Source organism: Melozone crissalis, unplaced genomic scaffold (genome assembly GCF_028551555.1).
Source record: "Melozone crissalis strain CALT ecotype California unplaced genomic scaffold, PUWL_Pcris_2 ptg000016l_1, whole genome shotgun sequence".
Lineage (NCBI taxonomy): Eukaryota > Metazoa > Chordata > Aves > Passeriformes > Passerellidae > Melozone > Melozone crissalis.
The window spans coordinates 42,534,150-42,554,907 of record NW_026535794.1 but is presented as its reverse complement, the minus strand read 5'-3'; the positions used below and the strand labels follow the sequence as shown (position 1 = coordinate 42,554,907).

The 20,758-nt window shown below is 35.7% G+C and overlaps 1 protein-coding gene across 1 annotated transcript in view; it reads left to right on the top strand.

The window, feature by feature from the left end:
• Positions 1 to 20,758, top strand: part of TOPAZ1 (testis and ovary specific TOPAZ 1) — a 39,052-nt gene that overhangs the window by 6,232 nt on the left and 12,062 nt on the right. Inside the window, exons 5-15 of the mRNA XM_054274222.1 lie at positions 1,627 to 1,688; positions 4,007 to 4,137; positions 6,105 to 6,166; positions 9,323 to 9,429; positions 11,629 to 11,714; positions 12,420 to 12,557; positions 16,819 to 16,882; positions 18,010 to 18,161; positions 18,369 to 18,461; positions 18,760 to 18,875; positions 19,753 to 19,819. Of these exons, the coding sequence (XP_054130197.1) occupies positions 1,627 to 1,688; positions 4,007 to 4,137; positions 6,105 to 6,166; positions 9,323 to 9,429; positions 11,629 to 11,714; positions 12,420 to 12,557; positions 16,819 to 16,882; positions 18,010 to 18,161; positions 18,369 to 18,461; positions 18,760 to 18,875; positions 19,753 to 19,819 (1,078 nt within the window). The remainder of the gene's footprint in view (positions 1 to 1,626; positions 1,689 to 4,006; positions 4,138 to 6,104; positions 6,167 to 9,322; positions 9,430 to 11,628; positions 11,715 to 12,419; positions 12,558 to 16,818; positions 16,883 to 18,009; positions 18,162 to 18,368; positions 18,462 to 18,759; positions 18,876 to 19,752; positions 19,820 to 20,758) is intronic.

The following is a 20,758-nucleotide window of genomic DNA, read 5'->3' as shown; positions in this document are numbered from 1 at the left end:
TCCTCCAAAGATTAGTTTTTTTATTGGGATGGGTGTTCTAATTTTTTTTGTGTGGTCTTTCTAGGTGGCTTTATGCTACCTGTATTTTAAGTAACACTTCAATTATTTTCAGGATTGTATCACCTTATATCTGCATTCTTTTTTTTTTTCCTAACTCACTTCTCTCCTTATCCTTTTCATTAAACCCATGTGCAAAAGAGGAAAGGAATCTTCTTTGAGGTGCTGAACGCTTTTTTGAACATGAGCATATAAAACTTCTAGATGTTAACAGAATAAAATTTCTGCCAAAACAAGCCTCTAGAGAACAGAGCGAGTCTGTAGTAGGAGCATCCAACTTCTTGAGAAGCAGCTAGGCTGTAGCATAGTAAATTTATTAGAAGGAGTATTCATTTCTTTCTGATACCTGTTGAATTTGTTTGCCATTAGCCAAGGGAAATAAAAATGCATGGTTCTTCTTTCTTAGAATTTCCCCTGGATTTGCTAAAGAAACAGGCAAAATTTCTTGTTTTACTTTTTACCTTCCATAATTTGATGCAGATCATTAGATGATGATTACACATAGTTGATAGCAGTCAGGAACATATTAATATTATAATTCAATATGATGATGATGATGATAATAATAGTAGTAGTAGTAATAATAATAATAATAGTTATTCTTATTGTTATTATTCAATATGAGAATATTGCAATAAGTTTGGTTGGGTAACTTATGATATTACCAGATAGTACCAGATCATGGCCAGGTTTTTTTGGGTTTTTTGGGGGGGGGGGGGGGGGGTTTGAGGGTTTGAGAGTTTGTTTGGTTTTTTTTTTTAGTTTTACCAAATACAACTGGGACTTCAACAGGTTATTTCTCTGATGCTTGCTTTTTACATAGAGAAGAATGCTGGTCACTTTCCAGGCATAAGGAAAACATCCTGGCCTGAAGCCTGAATAGGGCAGTAAAACTGATTTTTCAAATATGCTTTTGTTTGCCACTTTCTTTTGCCTTGACTGGACAGCTTGCTGTCATTACACTTGGTGTCATTCACCAGGTACAGGCTTCTAAAATGCATGATGATCATGAGCATATTTTATATATTTTATGTGTAACATTTAAGATATCTATTTGTCCCTCCTGAGCTTTTCCAAGAAGTATTTATTTTTCCCTAACTTATCTTTGAAATAGGTGAAGTATCTTCCTATGAACAGTTGTTTTTGTTACTCTCTTTGAGATTCATTGTTAATCAAATTATTTTGAATATAAAATTACTGTAAATCACATTTTTTTAGAAACTGATGAATTGGCTCATTAGCACAATATTGTCTTGATTTACTATACAGAGAAAATTTCCCTTCCCAGTATTTTAGGCAAAGATTAAATGAGATCATGAGCTTTTACTGAAAATTTTGGGTTTTGAAATGTCTTGGTTTTACTTAACATGTTTAGGTGTACATCTGAAGGGATGAACATAAGAAAGCCAAAAGAGAAAGCTAAAAAGAGTCTTAAAACAGTGTATTGGTTGTAAGTGTTCTGTCCATGACTAAAAGTATTACTGAGAACTTTTGATTTTATGTAACTGATAGATTATTTTTGCTTTTGTGCAAGATGGAAATCTTAAGTACACTTTTTGTTCAAAACAGATGCATGCAAGAATCTGGAAAGTCAAGTGATGCTGAAAACTCCTGTAATTTGATGTTAAAAGGTAAGGGTCTCTGGAAATTTTTGGTATATAATCCAAAGAAGAAAAAAACAAACAAACAAAAAAGAACTTGTCTACTTGTCTGGTTTTGTATTATCTTTTTATTGTTACAGCAGTTTGTTTCCTAATGCATATTGAGTCAACATCTTGCAAAATGACACGAGCTTGAGTCATACAGGGAGCATGTACTTCTCTGTAGTACTTGTCTGTTGGTAAGACTAGTGGGTTGGAGTGGGGTTTTTTAATTCGGTTGTGATTCTGTGGTTTTTGACATTTCTCTGACAGTTTTAGGCAAAGAATTCTGGTAGTTGTTGAAATCATAGTAAGACTCTGAGTCCTGTAATAGTGCTTTGGAGTTTAGGTCAGAGTTGGAGGTGGTTGTTCTGTTCTGTTCATCAGCACACAGAATTTTGTAGTCAGGTTTATTTCCAGGTTGTCCTTTCAGGTTTTTTTTTGTGGATGCTATGCCCGTTCTACTGAGACAGTGTTTTGTTTTTAAAGAATGCCTTTTTCTAAGGAAATAAGGTTACTTCTGATTTAGTGGGGTTTTTCTTCCTGTTTAAAGCAGAACAGTCCAGCTAGGCAGCACATGCATGTGATTTGTTTTGTTTCCTACTGGTATACCAAGGTATACTTAATGTAAAAGTTTCTGCCAGATGGGTTGGAAGAACAGGATTTTGACTTTGGGTAGAAGCCCTTTACTGACAGTGGTGAACATACAGAGTGCTGAGACTGGTTTTGGAGGTTCATGGTGTTTCCCTTCTGGTATCAGTTTGTCAGCTTGTTGTTAATCTTTCGTTCTGACATTACATGTTGATTTTGCTTTAGGCTTGAAAGATGTCTGTGGCAGTACCTCTTGTGCTGGTTTTCCACATTAATGTGTTATGTTCACATACAAAGAGTGATTTCAGCAGATACTGCCTCCTGGAAAGGAGTGACTAGAGACTGTTAGGGGAAGAGAAGATCTCAGGCTTCAGGTATTAGAAGGCAAAATAAAAGGTTTTAAGAGCTCAGATACCAAGAAGCAAGTTCCCTGAGGAGGACTCAAGAGGAAGTTCGCAGTTATGCCTGTGGTCATGTAAAGAGATTGGGGCCTGGGCCATGGAATCTACAATGCTGAGGTGATTGAAGCCAAACCTGGCAACAAATTTTGTACTATTCAGTAACTTCTGCATGTTCTTTGTTGTTTTACTTCATGTTCTAGCAGACTTTGAGGCTGAAAGTCTCTGGTTCTTTTTGTGGTACCTAAAGTCCTTCCCAGATCTGAGAAGCAGGATCCCATCATAATATTAGATGAATATGCACACAGTAACTTACTGTTTAATACATGACTTTAAAAAAAAACCTGCACAGAACAAAAGAAGGGTGCCTGATTTTGCTAATTACTGACTATTTATGTATTTATTTAGAAATAGGTGCTACTGCTTTGGTGTCCTGTGTTACGTTAGTGAAGTCATGGCTCCTTGCCTTAGTGGCTTCACCATTTAAGAAGTGGAAAAAGTACCACAGTTAAAATATTCTGGATGACATCAATCCTCTTCACCTTTCAAGTGGAAATCTTGTGTATGTTGTCTTCAGCCAGATGTGTCTTGTACTTGGTGATCGTAGAGACCAGGGACTGTAAGAGAAAAGCCTTTCCAATACTGATCTGATTCTTTCTTCCTGTGTCTGGACAGCACAGTGCAGTTGGAAGTCATTTGTGTGATCCAGTAGTGAATTTCTTTTCTATGCAGAACTCTTCTGTTGTGCTTAAACAGCCCTTTCAGAAGGTTGCAGCCAGGTGTGTCATTCATTCATTTCCTGTGGCATCTGCTAAAGGTGCTGAAATTTCCTGACACTGAATTCTTACTGAGTTTACTATATCACAGGAATTTGGAGTTTCTCAGAGCTTTCTATATTTAGTTCAGGGGTGCATCATGTCAGTGTGATTAACTTATGCCCTTTTGTAACAAAGGCAAAGTCTTTTTGCTTAGCAAATTGCCACACATATTTTTGGTTGTGTTTTAATAAAACAGCTTAACTGAATTTATTTCTAAAGTATTGAATTCAATATTCTCTAAGTAAATGTGTTGTACTGTTCAACAGGGACCATTAAAGAACATAGTGCTTGGATAGAACTTTAATTGCAGATTCGGCCTAATATTTATTTGAAATGATTCCTGCCTTAAGCATGAAATATTTTTCCATAAATTTCACATTTAGAGGGTCCTAGGAGTTCTTAAATATCATTAGTTCTAAGCCTTTGTAGTATTTAGAAAATAAAAGCTTGGTTGTCTTGTAGCATGGGAAACACATAAAGCAATGCGTTTATACATTTTCAGCTGAAGATGTGAAGACCCACAACTCCTCCAGAGGAAGCAGTCCTTCAGGAGATGTTAGTGAGGACTTCCTTGAAGATAGGCAGCAGAACAAACTAGATGAACTTTTGACAAGTTTGGATGTGGATGAAAAGGTACTGAGAAATTATGCTTTCTCTACTTAAATAGTTTAAGAAATTACAATCCACATAATTGGATAATTTTAATTACTAATGCTGTTTCATCAACAAAATCTTAAATTTCCTGAAATAAAAAGAATATTAGCATTTAGTAGATGACTGTGTATTGGCAATGTAATCTTCACTTAACAGAACTTGACTTTTTTTTAATTGTCAATTAAGCTTCAAATTGGAAGTGAAACAGAATATTATTACATCAGTTGTTGCAGTAACAACTGATGTTGTATTCCCAATGGTATGAAAATTACTGTTCCAGTGTACTCCTATGAGTACTGCTTTGCATGTATGACATTTTTACATAACATACCTAATTTTAAATGTGCTGTTAAATGCCTCTCAGTATCAGAAGGATGGGGCAATGTTGGAAAGCTGGGGAGCTGCGCAGCCATCATGCATCAAAAAAAATCATTCTGGGCTTCATTACTTGGGCAGAAGGGCCTTTAACATACAGATTTCTGAGATTTCTGGCTGTTCAGAGGGAATAATTTTCATGCTTACTGACTTTATCTGACCTTTCTCTGTCTTCCCTCCTCTAGATAATAAGTCTAGGTCTTTTAAGATTTACTGAAGTTTTATACTATTTGTTTCTTTGATAATTAATTGGAATTTACATCTCTCTGCCACTCATACGTTGTTGCTTACTGTTTTCCACTACTCCAGGAGTGGCTAGTGGTTTTAACTGGATAAGTTAAACTGCAAAATTCACAGGGTTGAAATTGGTGAGTAATTGGGAAGTTAATCAAACAGCAGAGAATCAGTTTCCCTTTAAGCAAAAAATTGTTTAAAAGAAGAGAAACATTTCCTTCAGCAAATGGAATTGGGGCAGCTAACATGCAATTCACAAAGTTAACAGTGCCGTTTTGTTTGCTGATCTTTTGGAGAGACAAAAAGGGTCTGTCAAATTGTAAGGTTTGCTGAAGGTGGGGTTCTTGTTGCAGTATTGCCAGGTCAGTCCCATTTGGATTGTTTCATAGCTTTGTGGCTTTATAAAATCAGCATCCTAGTGCTTCCTTTTCTGTGCTGTGTTGGACAGTAGAAAATATGTACAAATAATCTCACCCAACCCAAACTTAAACCACAAGATGCATACTAAGCCCTAGCTAAACCTGTTCTGTGTGTGGATAGAAAATAGCAGTGCACACCTGCAGGGGGAATGCCATGGCAGTACCCTTATTGCAGGTACTCTACCATCCGGGGAGATTTTCAGATTATGCTTTTGTGATGGTTTTTCCAGTTAATAATCCTGTGAGAAGGGCAAAAACTACACATGGAGAAAATGCTAAAACTATTCAGGAGGTGGTAAAATAAAGTTTGGAAATCCAATGAGAACGTAGTCATCTCTAGTTCTTTGGCTATAATCAATTTGTAATAGAATATGAAGTCCTAAGTTACTTTGTGAAGCCGGGATTCTCTGACTTCATTCTGAATTAGTCTTTTCAGATTCTCTCCTCCAAATATGTTTTGTGCTGTCTTTTTTCTCCATATTGTTGGGGATTTTTTAACTGTCCACGATTGCGTAGAACTGAGAAAAAGGCTTAAATTCCTCCTCAGTGCAGTTTTAAATTTCATTAAACTTGTTGGAATAACTTTTGTGGTGTTGCACACATCTGTCAGGCACAGTTAAAGTTGGGCAGTGGGCATAAAAATTGCTGAGATTATCATGGGAGCAAAGAGAAGTGAAGACAGTCACACTGACTTTTTTTCCAGTTAACAATCACTATTTTAAAGAACACAGTGTGTAAACCAGTCTGTTCATTAACAAAATGTTGTAGGAATAATCCTACACACCAAATAACAGTTTTTACAGTTAAGGCTGTCTTACCACACCTTGCAATGATCTCTAACAGCTTTAATTCTGTAAAGCATAACAGCCTTAGTAGTGCTTTGTTGTACCTGAAAATAACTTTTGAATATCTTCACAGTTACAGCTTGCAGATGGAGTGCCTGATGTTGAAGAAGAAAAAAAGAGTGAAGCTGGAAAAAGGTATATATAGTGTGTCTTTCATGTAACCTGTGCCATTCCCCAGTTACTATACAAATAAAACATGATGTTGTTACCTGAAAACCACCAGTATTTAATTCAGTTTTCCATGTTACTGTAACTATGTGATGAAGAAAATAAATTCATGAAATAATATAATTTCACTCCACAAAGTACAGAACAAGTGTAGTCATAGCCTGACAGGACAATAGGGCTTATTTTGACTTTTGACTGGTTACAAAATATATTAACTTCATGAGAGTGTCTCACTTTTGCATCTCAATGTGAGCATAGCATGAGATGCATTTCTTGCCACAATAGAACTTACCAGAACTTAACAAAACCAAAAAATAGTAATAAATAAGTCATGAAGCTTTCCTTTTTGTTTTCTGTTTATGAAAGAATTGAAAGATCTCATTCAAATTCAGGCTGACAAATATTTGTACAGCAGTAGAAAAAGGTGCTTAAAAACATGTCACATGCAGTTAAGGACATGCTTTACTGTTCTTCTAGCTTCAAGCTGTGTTTGCAGTGTTTATTGTACACATTTCTTAGTCTGATTTACAGAATCACAGGATCACTGAGTAAGCTGAGTTGGAAGGGATCCATAAGGATCATCAAGTCCTAGTCCTGGCCCACCACAGCACTGTTCCCAAGAGTCACACCATGTGCCTGAGTGCATTGTCCAAGTGCTTCTTGAACTCTGTCAGGCTGGTGCTGTAGCCACTTCCCTGAGGAGCCTGTTCAGTGCCTGACCACCCTCTGGGTGGGGAACTTTTTTCTAATATTCAGCCTGAGTCTTCCCTGACACATCTTCAGGCCATTCCCTTGGGTCCCGTCACCAGAAAGAAGAGATCAGTGCCTGCCCCTCCTCTTCCCCTCACGAGGAAGTTGCAGACTGCAGTGAGGTCTCCCCTCAGTCTCATCTTCTCCAGGCTGAACAGACCAGGTGACCTCAGGCATTCCTCACGAGGCTTCCCCTTAAGGCAGTTCACCATTTCATTGCCCTCCTCTGGACTCTCTCTAATAGTTTAATGCCTTTCTTACATTGTGGCACCCAAAATTTCACAAAATATTCAAGGTGAGGCCACACCAGTGTAGAGCAGAGCGGGACAGTCCCCTCCCTTGCCTGGCTGGAGATGCTGTCCCTGATGCTCCCCAGGACACGCTTGGCCTCCTGGCTGCCAGGGCACTGCTGACTCCCATTCAGCTTGCCATCAACCAGGACCCCAGGTCCCGTTCCACAGCACTGCTCTCCAGCCTCTCATTGCCTGGTCTGTCTGTACTTGAAGGGTTGTCCCATCCCAGATGCAGAATCCGTCACTTTCCCTTGTTGAACTTCATACGGTGGGTGATTGTCCGAGCCTGAATTACTGTCAGACTGAGACATTTTTATTCATCAGCAATCCAGAAATAAGAGAGAATTCGTTTTTGTAGGAAAGGTATACTTAGGATAAAATTCTCAAGTAATTAGAAGAGAAATAGCTTATTTTAGAGTGTTGTGGTTTAGGAACAGAAATCACCAATTAGCTACTGCAAAAATTAACCCTGTCCTGGCTGAAACTAGGACATAGTAATTTTCAAAATAACCAAAAAACCTTAGCTGACATAGTAGAGTGTACTGCTTTTTTTCCAACCACACTCACATTTCTGTGACAGACTTGAGTCTGCCAGAAATCTGTTAGTGGAGAATACTGCATCTTTTTGTTAATCCACTAGAGAGCTCCAAGCTCCTCCTTCTGCTATAAAGTACCCATTTAAATTTGCCTTGGTAGCATAAATAGTTCTATATATTACAGAATAAGTAGATTGTGCTGAACAAATTATGTTTGTGCAATGCAGTACTCTGTGTGGTTAGAGAAGAGGCCTTCCTTTGGAGTTGAACTTTTCTCTAGTTTTACTGAAAAATGTTCCCATTGCAAAGTTTTATCTAGAAGAAAACATAGTTGATGTTCTTATTTAGCAAACTCCTCTTCTAGTGATGCTGTTACTAAAAAAAAATGCTTGTAGATGTATATAGTTTACAGTTCATGGCAAAATAGTGTGTAGTTTCATGTTTAGATTAAAGAAATCTGAAGGGAAACTGCTATGAAAATCCTATTGTGTCAGAACTGAGGCTAGCATCATGAGGAAGCATAAGATTTTATGTGGTAATTTGAAATTTCTGAGTAACTAAAACTGCAGGCTTTTTGTTCCCTCTGGAAACCAACCCAAATGCATTGATGAGAATAAAGATTCATCTTGAAAAATTTGGGTTTGTTAACTGCAATTTCTTTCTTTCTACATTAGCATTTTTATTTCAAATTATATTGAAAACATCCTAAAGTTTAGGAACTATTTGAATTGTCTTGGTTATGAGAAGTATTAAATATCTGGAATCCCTTATAGGAGGTGGCAACTCTGTCTGCAGAGGAGCAAGCAGGTTAAAACCAGGATTGTACTGAACCAGGATTCTTAATGGAAAGGGGGAAGGGGAGCTAGATCTCATGAAAGGGGATTATATTTTTCCTGTGGCTTTGTTTACAAATACAGAAGAGATTACCAAGTGTTTTGCTAGCAATATTTTTATCTTATTTTTGAAAACACCACATTTTAGTAATTTAATTCTCTGGAATGTACATATTTGAGAATACAGGCAGAACAGTCTTTAATTAGGGTTCTCTTTGAAATCACCTAAATCTTCTGTCCAGTAGTCAGTTTTTAGGAAAGAAAACAGTTGACTCTTTAGATGTAATTTGAAGAGCTTTGGGATTTACTCTTTGGCAGATATTACGTAACAGACTAAGGTTAAGTAGATGCTTCTTCAGAGGTGACAGAAATCATCTCAATCTTCTTATCAGCATGGTGGAGGGAGTGGTTCACTGGTGCTTTTTCTACTTATTTATTGAATTTCCTATGGTGATGCGCTAGGGCAGGATAATCTCAGCTAAAATCATAATCAGATTGGACCAGGCAAATGAGAGTAATGAAAGCTAAATTGTTGGGACTGCTGGCTGTTTAAATTTATGGCAAGTTTTGAAGTGTTGCATAAAGTGTTGAAGAAATTCTCATCTTTTGTACACTTAATCCTTCTTTTAAGGCATGCAGTACATGAATGAAACCCGTATTAAATTTGATTAAACTAATTTTAACAAAATTTTGGTTTTTAATATTCAACAGTGACTGTAAATACAAAGTGAACTGTGAATTGCTATCAGGATTGCCATTGGATGGCCAAAAAGTAAATCTCTTCAGTGGAACTACAGAGATGAAATCCTGGACAAATGGTATTGTATGCTGTGTTGATGAGCCTGTCATAATTTTTTATTTGTGCTTTATTTGCCAATGAAATCTTAAGGACTGTCTTCAGTTCCTGAAGATATTGACTGGAGTTTTACTTTGCATATATAAAAGTAAAACTGCAAGATCTCTTGGTGGGTTAGTGAGAGGTTTGGGGTTGGGTTTTTAGCAGAATTCTATTCTAGAAATAATTCTATCTGGTATTTTTGCCTCTCAGATACTTTAATGGTAGGGGAGCGCATGCGTTCCTAGTAGTCTGGCACGTTGTGCTCGACGTGTATTATCAGCAAGTAACTTGTTTCCCTTTATTTGTGGTCAGAGAATGTGACTGCAGATTGGGTTGGTTGATTGTTCTTAGTAAGATTTGCTGAAGTGGTTTGCCCACCTTGCTGAAGGTCAGAACTTTGTTGTTTATGCCAATTCAAATTGTTTTGAGGCATTCACTAGACTGGATCAAATAATTATATGGATTTAATAAGTAGCACTTCTTGTTGACCCAGTCTGTTTCACATGTGGGACAGATATCTGTGCCACCCGAGAAATCATAATGGAATTGGAGTCACTGCACATAACAAATCTGACATTTAGCCTTGCATAAATGCCAAATGCATTATTTGGCATACGTGATAGAGAAAAATAGGAATCAATTACTTGTGGATAGATACTGCATTCTATTTCTTTGCAACAGGTGCTTTGGAAATCATTGTTTTTAGAATTATTGACTAAAATGGCTATTTATAAACATGGATTTCTTGAATTAAGATCAGTGACAGGGGTTCTTGTTTAGTTTCAATTTGTACTGTCAGTCTGAGCTTGTAGAACAATTTTATCATCATGTAATTTAACAGTATTTTCAGGCAGTGCAAGAAGCTATAAAAAAAAACATTTTGAATATATCTTCAGACTCCAGTTGTTTGAAACTATTCATGTCTTGGGCCTTCAGAGTACACCTTCTGAAGATCTCTTCAAAGTCTTCCTTCTTAAAGTTATTTGAAAGTTGCCAAAGCAAGAGTTTCTGTGCTAGGACAGACAGGGCAAAGCAGCCTTTTATTCCCAGAACTGTGCAGGCAGGATTGGCTATTCCACTTTAGGGCCTGCTTCCCTACAAGTCTGACCTACGGTCAGCAAGGGAGAATGCGAACTCTTGAAAGGAGCTGGTCAAAAACTTTGTGCTTGGGGATGGCAAGAATCTGGAGAAAGATCAAATTCCCCGTGGCATTTTTCTTTAGCTGTGGTTAGCTCTTTTCTCAGCCGTTTTCTTGGATTGGATACTAAATGTATCCAATCCTGAACGAACTGAGCAGCCCACCGTCACTTCACAAGTTTTTGCAATGTGACAATACATAACATTTAATACTCATTGTTCTACATTGTGCTCTATCCTTCCTATCCTGGGATAGCCCTATCTGTTAGGAAGACATGGAGATTAAGAACCATATACCATGTACCTAGCACCAGTCTATAGGAGAACATTAATTATTGGATGCTCTTTAGTAACTTTAGTTTCCTGAAAGGGCTAAGCACCCTGTCTTTTGAGCACTCAGTTCTTTGAAGGGGCCAGATGGGAATCCTAGAATGCAGGGCATTCAAAAACTCTCATTTGTCTTTAGATATGGAGTTGAAAACTTGAACTTTTATCTTCCATTAACATTATTCAGTTTTCAAAGAAAGAAAACTGTCATTCAATAATAATTAAAGTTCTAAAACCAAGTTTCATGGTTAAGAAACCAGTTACTTATACTGGGCTTAAACTTTCTACTTACATTGCTTAAAACATAAGAATATGAAAGGTTTTCTGTCAGTTCAGAAAAAATAGCTTAAATTTAGGGCTAGTGATGTTGGAATGCAAAGATTACTGATAAAGTGGGTAGGTTTTGAAATTAAAACTTCTGGATATTTTTATTCCTTTTCTTATCTCTGTAAGTTAGAGCAGGATCCTTGGATAAAGTAGTGAAGTTTTTAATTTAAATGTGCTTACTCTTGAAGTTTGTGTAAAGTCTCACTTTTAGGATAATTAAGAAAACTGTAATTTAAATTACTGGCTTTAGACTGCATTAATCAAATTTTCATTAATCATTGCTGTGACTTGAAGGAACTATAAATATAAAGGAAAATAAGATAAATGAGAATGGTTTCAATATGATTCATTTTTATTATGTGATTTGTGCCCTCATCCTAATTTTTAGGTTACAAATCTTCGGGAAGAAGTACTTCACTGCCGTTGAAGAATTGTGGAGATTTTGAGCCATGGAAGATGGAGAAAAATGCAAGTGTGAGTTGTTAAATCTTTGCCTTTGGCACTAAATCTCTTATGGCTATTCAGACAGTTCCCCATGTATCAAGTCACAAACTGTGAATCTGTATATGTTTCTGTTTTTACACCTTTAAAGATGCTATCACTGAGTAAGTATAATTTACAAGAACAAAATCAGTGATGAAGGGGCTGCTATTCACAGTGAATTTTTCTTGATTTCTGTTTTCAGCTTAAGCAAAATCAAATAATTATTTTTGCTTTATTGGTGTTCGTAGAACTGAAAAGCAGACAGGGTTTCACATGTTCAACACAGCCTGCTTTATCCATGATGCTGGGCACTGGAAAAGGGTTAAGGAAATTGATGCCCCAGAATTCTCAGATGATGACTCAGAGCTGTCCAGGAACTTGTCACCTTTCTCCTTCCTCTCTACTCATTGTCCATCTCATTAAGCAGTTCTTGCATTATCCCTGTTTGTGGTCTTCAAGGCAGGCTTTTGTTGTATTAGACAGTAACGTGACATGGCAAGGGACTGATCTTTGCAATGCTGCAAGTACAGTACAGAGGTGAGGGTTGTTTCAGAGGCTGAATTATAGATCACATTTTCTGCTTTTGTTTAGAGTTTGTAGATATTTTTAAATTAAAAAAAAAAAACGAAGACCATGTTTCCTTTCAAGAAATATTATTTGGCTTTTTCTGCTTGTTGTAATTTTATTTTATTTCAGGCTTCTCATTCAGTCCAGCAGATCCTTGATGCACTTAACTTGCCCCGTAAATACTGCAGATATTATTTCATGACTTCACGTGGGTGTGAAAGAACAAAATGTTGGTTCTGTCATGTTCCAGGACAAGGGGATGAAAAGGTAAAATATTTATTGAAATAAGGAAAATATTCTAAATGTGAACACTTTTTAAAACCAAAGCATCATCTCCTGTGTTCATTTATATGTGGAAAGTAAGTAATCAATCAGAGAATGATGGATGAAAAAATTGTTGAGAAATTCTTCCTCCCAAGATCTTCTAAAGTTTTTTTTAAACATGGTGTAATTTTGAACTAGTGGGTGCTTTAACATACATCGGCAATTAGGCTGTACAAATACAGAGTAGCAGATTCTGAGACATTTCTATCCTGGGCATCAGAGACTTGAAGCAAACCTGTGCAAAGACTTTGTATGTACTTTTAAAGCCAAAAGCCATCTGTGGTGTATTACCTTGGTGCAACAGTAGGCGTGTTTGTTTTAAGATGCTGTAATCTCCTTAAATAGAGCAGCAATTCTCATAATATTTGCAAGCAAGAATAGTTTTCCAATGATGGGCAAATTTTCAAATCATTTCCAGATCATTTAAGAGAGGCATTTTGAGTTTAATGCTTCCAAGAAATGTGCAAGGCAAGCTAGTTGTACTGACAAGTAAAAAGATTTTGAAATTTGCTGTATGAAAGTTTTGTAAGTTAACTGAAAGTAAATAAAAACATCAAAGCAGGTAACCAGTAACAAATGCCTAACTTGTCCTCATCAGGTCTTACAAGATTTATTTCTTACCTACCATCTTACTGGTATGAGTGCAATTTTATCATTGATGTCAGTAAGTAAAAAATTTCTGAATCAAAATGTAAAAAAATTACTTGCAGTTAACCTGTTAGACATGGTTGCTAGAAAAATTAACACCTAAAGCAACTTGTCCATCTTCCTGATAGCTTAAATATACTATGTCCAAATTTTTTAAATACATCAGTGTAATTTGGTTTTACTTTTCTTAATGTTTTCTCTTTTCTTTTGTATTTATTTTATATGGAACATTTTTTCTTTTTTCTCAAGCGTGATACATCTTTGGCAGGCTGTTGTGATTATTTGTAATTTTCAGCTAGTTTATCTGAATTATTGTGGTTTTTATTCCTTCATTATATTACAGGCACACTAAATTGTTTGCCTAAGACTATTAAAAATCCATTCCATTTGATTTGAGTGGTACAGCACTCCAGCAGACTTTAACACTTCTACCCACCAAACCTAGACAAACTTTCTTGGTAGTCTAAAAGTATGCCTGAGTTTTGTTTGTTTGTGTATGTATTTATGTTTTTAGACCTGTCCATTTAAAAATTATAATAGGCCAGGCACCTCATGGTGGCACCAAAGTACAGAAAAGAAAAACAGGTAAAGAAGCTATAAAGGCATCTGATCTTGTGCAGGATCATTTATTCCAGGAGGAATAAATCTCTTCAGGAGAACTGTTAATGCAGACTGATATTCCATTTGCTTAGAGCTCAGTATTCTCAGTGATAATAGTCACTGAGTGTTTGAAGAGAAATGCCTTTCCCCATAATGATATTTTTTCTTTTTCATTAAGTAACTGGTTGATGCTTTAAAGCATAACTTCCTAATATTTAACACTTTACAGTTGTAGTTGATCACACAACACAGCCATGCTTGAATTCATAAAAACATCATATGTTTTGGAAATCAGCATATTCTTGAGCTCAGCAAGTTGTACAAGTTATCTTTTTTTTTGGGTTTTTTTAAAAGATGCCTTTCATTTTCAAACAGTGAAATCTGTTTTGTATTAGATAAAGTAAACCGAAGACTGTTTCAATAGTTGCCAGAGTATTTAAGGGAAGGGTGGGTCTTAACAATATGTGTCAGTGATGGAGAAGAGGGTAAAGGAGATGATGCTGGACTCTACTCCATGGTCCTCAGTGAAAGGACAAGACACAGTGAGCTTAATACAGTAAATTGTTTTGCTCAAATGACATTTCAGAGTGTGGCACGGGCAATCATTTCATGGTTAAATAAGTGGTTTCAAAACATGTTGTTATGCAAGCCTTTATTTCTCTTTGTGAACCTCACTCATTAATGTTTTTTTTTACTCCTATCCTATTGAAGAAGTTTTTATTTTCTGTGACTTCATATTCTCCTTTTCCTTCATCCTGTGAACCTCCTAACTGGAAACAAAAAATATATAAAATAAGAATATTTTTTCCTTCATTAATGTTGTCTTAAAACTTCAGGGCCTTGGATATATGCTTCTGTTGTGGTGGATTTTGGTTTTGTTTTTTTAATGTGTCTTCCTAAAGAAATGTGATTCTACACTGTCTTTTATTTCTGTGTCTAACCACCACTAAATGTCCTTTGAACCTTTTGGTGAGTTTCAGCCACATTGAATAGGAATTGTGCATCTCAAAGCTTCCACAGCATTCCTGTAAGAAGGATCCTGGTTTTGATCTTACTGAGATAAAGGCTGCAGTATGGGGGTTTCTTCCTTATTAAACAGCAGAATGGGAACTGGCTGGGAGATGCTGGAGTATTTAGTGAATTCCTGTGCTTGTTCTTCTGAATAAGCACCTCTGTGTTCTTGTAGTAGGACCATGCTCTTAGTGGAGAGTTGATTGGTTGGTGGTATAAAAAACAGAGGCCTTTATTATGATTTTATTAAATTGTCATGTTAAATGAGTCATGGAATCAACTGACATGACAGAGTAGTGTGATATATGCTGCCTTTTGAAAAAAGGAATAATCTCTTTCATGTACCTACATTCAAAATCTATTACAGCTAACTCAAAATTTAAAGATTCTGACATTTTTACATAGTCTGTGGGTGCAGTTACACCTTTCAGAATTGGAATAACTAAATCAACTGAAGCCTCCTAGAAGGTGTAAATGAGTAACACATTTAGTTTCTTTTATTAATGTAATACAGCATGTCCCATGATTGAATACTACTGCAAGTGGTTGTCCAAGCAATTTCACCAATACTTGGAACAGACAGAGCTCCAGATGCAATCTTGGCCTTTTTTGGGAGTCAGTCCAAAGAAGGAAAAAAATAGATTCCATAAGAAAGCAAACTAATTTCCTTACTGTAAGCTAAAGTTTATTCTGGAAATACCCTCAGCCACCTGGGAGTATAGATTTGGATTAAGTGAGTTAACCTGTTCCCAAGTGACACTTCACATAAATTAATGATCAAAAATTTGACATGATTTTCTGAAAGGTATATCTTGGAATATAGCTCAACATTGCAATATTACTTCCAAATAAAAACAATAATCTTTATTTATACTTGGATGTATAATTTTTGTATTCTTTGGCTTGATGCTCTAAACAGGTTAATGGCTTTAAAATAAGATGTCTTGGCCATAAACCAGTGCTTTGATGATAATTAATTTGCTGCATAATGAACTTCATGAGTAAATCCTGTGTCATTGTGAAGTCGCATGTAAAAGTAAACCTGATTCAGTTATATATTACCATGACTACTAATTTAGGGCATTTTCTGTCTCTTGATGTTTAACTATTTCACAAAATAGTATTAAATATGAGCAGTTTACATTGTTGTGCAGAAAGACTGTAAATGTTCTAGAAGTGACAGAGAATTTCTAAAAGGGGGTGGGGATTTTCCTGAACTTGGAATTCTAAGATATAACATCAGTAATCTTTATTTCTTCATCTGCAGAGATGGAGTAGTGTAAGTATGTAAATATGTAAAATGTGTAAGTATCACAAAGCTGACAGCTTAAGATGTTAAGACAAGAATGTTCCAATACTAAATAACATTAAAATATCTAGGTGTGGATTTTTTTTTAGTCACTTCAGTCTGTGGTGAAATGGCTCATTAAATCAAGTTAGTTGTGAGCTTTTTGTTCTGTGTCCTTATGAATGATTCTTTGTGACAATTGGTGTTACCATCTTAATTTCTGGATGATTTTTTTTCTTAGTTGGTAGTTTCATGGAATTTTTACTTATCATGTTTCACTTTCACATTTTTGCTTTCCTTTCTTGGTTTACAGTCTGCCACATTTATGCTAGCTCTGAAGTAACTGCATTTTCAAATTTTCTTTTTTTCTTTTTTTTTTTTTACTATAATATATACATACACATGCAAACATTTGTGGTCCCAGCAGCCTCTTTCCCAAACATTGCATCTGCATTGTTTTTCAGTTTGATTTGCTGGCCATTTGACAGAGCCTTTGCCTACAGACCCCATTACCTTCTTAAATCATTTATCAGTATGTATGGCTTACATGAAAGCAGTGTAAAGCTCATTATATAATAGAACTCATGCTTGTGAGTAGTTCTTTTGTTCAGCATAAACTGAAGTTACATTTTACTATAATTTTTTCTTTTTTTACAGATTTGCATGGCAATTCTTAGGACATACATTAGTATCAAAGAATCAGGCCTCCTAAAACGTGCAGGTATGGTACAGCAGTAGCTGTTGATGATCTTTGTTACTTTGCTTATTTAAAGCAAATTAAATAGGCTGTCAAAAGAGAAATGGCTGCCACTTCAACAGTGAATAAAAAGTTCTTCAAATTAAAGAATACATTCAATCCCTGTGTTTTAGTGGTTCTGTTTCCCAGTAAGGCTAGAAATTTAGATAAGCACTTAGCTCAGGAGGTTCTTAGAAATCTTACTTCCCCATAAAATGAATATACCTGACTGTAACTAAATTTGGGAGTAGAAATATGTAAATAGGGCAGGTAGGAGGTTTAACAGAACCTAAATTTTATTAAGGTGCTTTTGAACACCCTGGCCAAACATCAGAAACCCAAAAAGGTGAGAATGGAAGCTCTTGAAATTAAGTGTTGCTACTGCACCCACCCCCAACAGATTTAGTTTGGTCCTTACACCATGTATGCAAAGGATTATGATTAACACATTTTAGGGACTGCAGTTCATTCAGGCCCATCTGAGCCTTTGAGTTCACTCAGAAAGGACTTTTGTTTTGTTTTTACTCTGGACCGTGATTTATTTTACACCGGTCCTGAGCAGTCTTTAAGGTTCTGAAAGCCTCTTAGAGTGTAGCAGAATGAGAATGGGGAATTCAGCTGCTCTGTGTGCTGCAGTGTTCCCATGCTGAACACGAGTGTTTTAATGTGGGTAACACTGGATACCAGCAGGCCACAATACATGTTTGTCAAGGAAGGGTGGCACTGGAACAGGTTTTAAGACCATCCACTGTAACACAGCACTTCCTAGATCTTCCTGTCTGGAGAGGCCTTACTACCTTGATGCATGTACCAAATCTAACCTGGGTTTGTGCATTCTTCTTGTGCTGCACCAAATCAGCTAAACTTGCTGGGAACCTAGCGAGCTTACAGTGCTCAGCTCAATGATACAACATATTTCAGAATAGTCAGTTTGGTTCTGGAAGGTTAACTCTGTATTCAAACTGGATCCTTTCATTCATATTTCTCCTATCCCTGTTCCATAATATCTTGGACAATTAACATCACTGTGTCTAAAATGTAAGGAAATAACTTGTTTAAATAGTTAGCATCAGTTAACCCCAAAGTGAAATTCAATTTAATTGCTTTTTCAGTCCAGATATTTGTGCAGTATTACAAAGAAGTTACTCCTGGTGTAGATTTTGCTTCTGAAGTGCTGAATGATCTTCTTCTGTCATTGCTCAACAACTGTTTGTTGCCGGAAGTATTTCAGATATTGAATGTAATTGTACAAATCAAGACACTGGTAGGTGACTTTGTAATATTTTTTAAATCTTAGTTTCATAATTTCAGTTTTTTGAGCACTATGCTATTTATAGTAATAGGTTTGTTTTTACTCTGGTACTTAAATCTTGGGTGAGGGGAGTAATTCAGAATACCCTATTACAAAATCTCTACACTTTCTAATTGAAGGGAGTTGAAAAACTAAATGTGCTATTTTTGTCTATATTAGCCAGCTGTAGAAGTTCTTCTGAAAGTTTTTGAGCATGTGGCTTCTTTGAATATAAGAAATGCTGTGCCTACATTAATCAGTACCCTCTGTAAGGTATGAGTTTCATTTGTACTACTGCTGCTTGTTGGAATTTCTGAAATACTGTATTTACACATATTGCCTGTTTGAAAACTCAGACATATCAACTTAAAAACCAGTACTGAAATAATATGAAAAATGTTATTGTGAGTAGCTGAATTCATTGTATAGATTTTCATTTATTCCTTCATTTTTGACTGAGATTCACTGCAATGTATTCTTCCCAATGTTGTTTGCCATTTACCTCTGAAGGTGCATTAAGTCATCACAACTTTTAATATGCTTACTTTTCTTACCTTGTTTGATATTACAGCTCGTTGATGCTGGTATGTTCCTTGAGTTAGAACATTTTGACTACATTATTAAGTTACTTCGCCAGTTGCAAGTTTCCAGTTGGGAAATGAGTACTGTCTTGAACATAAAGTCCAGGTGTGTCTTTAAGAAGCCATTCTCTAATTATAGCTGCTTAGCTCCTTCTTCAGCATCTATTTTTTATAAATTTATGTGGAATCCTTAAAAGATGTGTTGAATGAAAATACTATCATATCATGCCCAAATGTATTTTAAAGCGCTGACAATCTATTGTGTTTTAAAGACCAAGCACTGTTAAATCAAAATTTAGATTCTGACCACAATTATTAGTTTTTCCATATCAATCACCATTGTACAATTTGCTGCCGGCTGTGATAGAAGTTCATATAACTAGCCAAATTAGAAACATCGTGGTATAATATATAATTTATAATATTAATATATCTTTTACCCACTTCAGCAAATGGTACTTCTGCAATAAACAACCCTTCTAGGATTAGTTATAATCTGAAGTAGTTTTCTAGTTTCCTTTACAGTGTGACTACATAAACATTTGTGCCAACACTACTAGGGAGGAGGGTCATTTCTTGAGTACTGCTGGGATATGCTAGACAAAACCTCAAATCTGTTCAAAAACTGCTAATACTTCCCCATCTCTTGAACCAGATTGTGATCCTTTTTCATTTTTGTATCATCTGCCTCAAATACACACACAAAAAAGTTGAGAAACTAAATTTGTGATTCATAAACATACCTTTGATTCTTAGTGGAAACCAAATGTGCAGCATCTGTGAAAATAGCTCTGCTCAATTATTTGTTTAATACATCGCTAACTTCCCTTGGCAAGATTTTAAATGAGCATTTCCAGTGTGCAGTTTATGTAATGTGAAGCAAATAGGATCAAAAATCACATCTATTTAATGTTCATATTTGATAATTTGTTGTTCAATAGGATGTGTTAAAATTCAAGTATTCTTTTTTTTTCTTATGGAAGAATTAAGGAAAGATATTTTGAAAAGACATGGATTTTTGACTTCAACTTAGCAGTGGCTGAAATTCAGGTACAGTATGTGCATTCTTCGTGACTTCTTTAAAACCTACATGAAATAGCAATTTCTATACATTTTTTAATTAGTGGGCTTTATTATCAAATATAATGAGCTTATGCAAAGCCATGTGTGGGAAGAGTTAACATGCAGGAGAAAACTGTCTTTGGCCCTTCTGTAATGTCAGTCTTTTGATTTACATACTTGTAGTTTTTTATCTTCATTTTGCATTAAATTGAAAGATTTTGTAACTTAAGCAGTTATTTCCTCTGCTTTACATTTGTTGTGCTTGTAACTGGTAGTGGTACATCACTCTTCACCAAAAATTTATTTAATACAATATTTGGCAGATAGAATTCATATCTGGTATAAAAATAGATAAGAAAATTGTCAAAGCAATTGACAACATTGAGCAGTATTTTAAAGAATAAGAAAATGTTGTAAAACATTCTTTATTTGGATGCTTGTGTCTTTCATGTTCAAGGTCAGATTACTCATTATGCACAATTATAATATAGTTTGCATATTATCACACATACTGTGTAGATGCAGAGATTGAAATATAAAAAGGGAAAAAACAGTACTGATTTTTTTTACTTCTTTAACACCAAAGTCATCAAGTGATCTGGCAAGCAAAAGACTAATTCATATAGAAAATAACCATAAACTCAGCATCCATCATGGGAAAAAAAATACTGAATAAATGCCAGTTCCTAAATAGGATGAATAAGTTATGAGCTTTCTCAATTGGGGTCATGACATGAAAAAAGGAATTTAATTTCTTGAGGGATAGAAGTAATTAGCAGTCCATGCAAGTTTGGCAACATGTAACTGCCATATGACCATGAATGTTCTTGGCAGTAGCATTTCATCTGCATTTTTTCTCCTTTAAGTCTTATCCCAGGTACATATCTCAAATTTCACCTTATTTTCTGTTTGGTTTTCTGGAAGCAG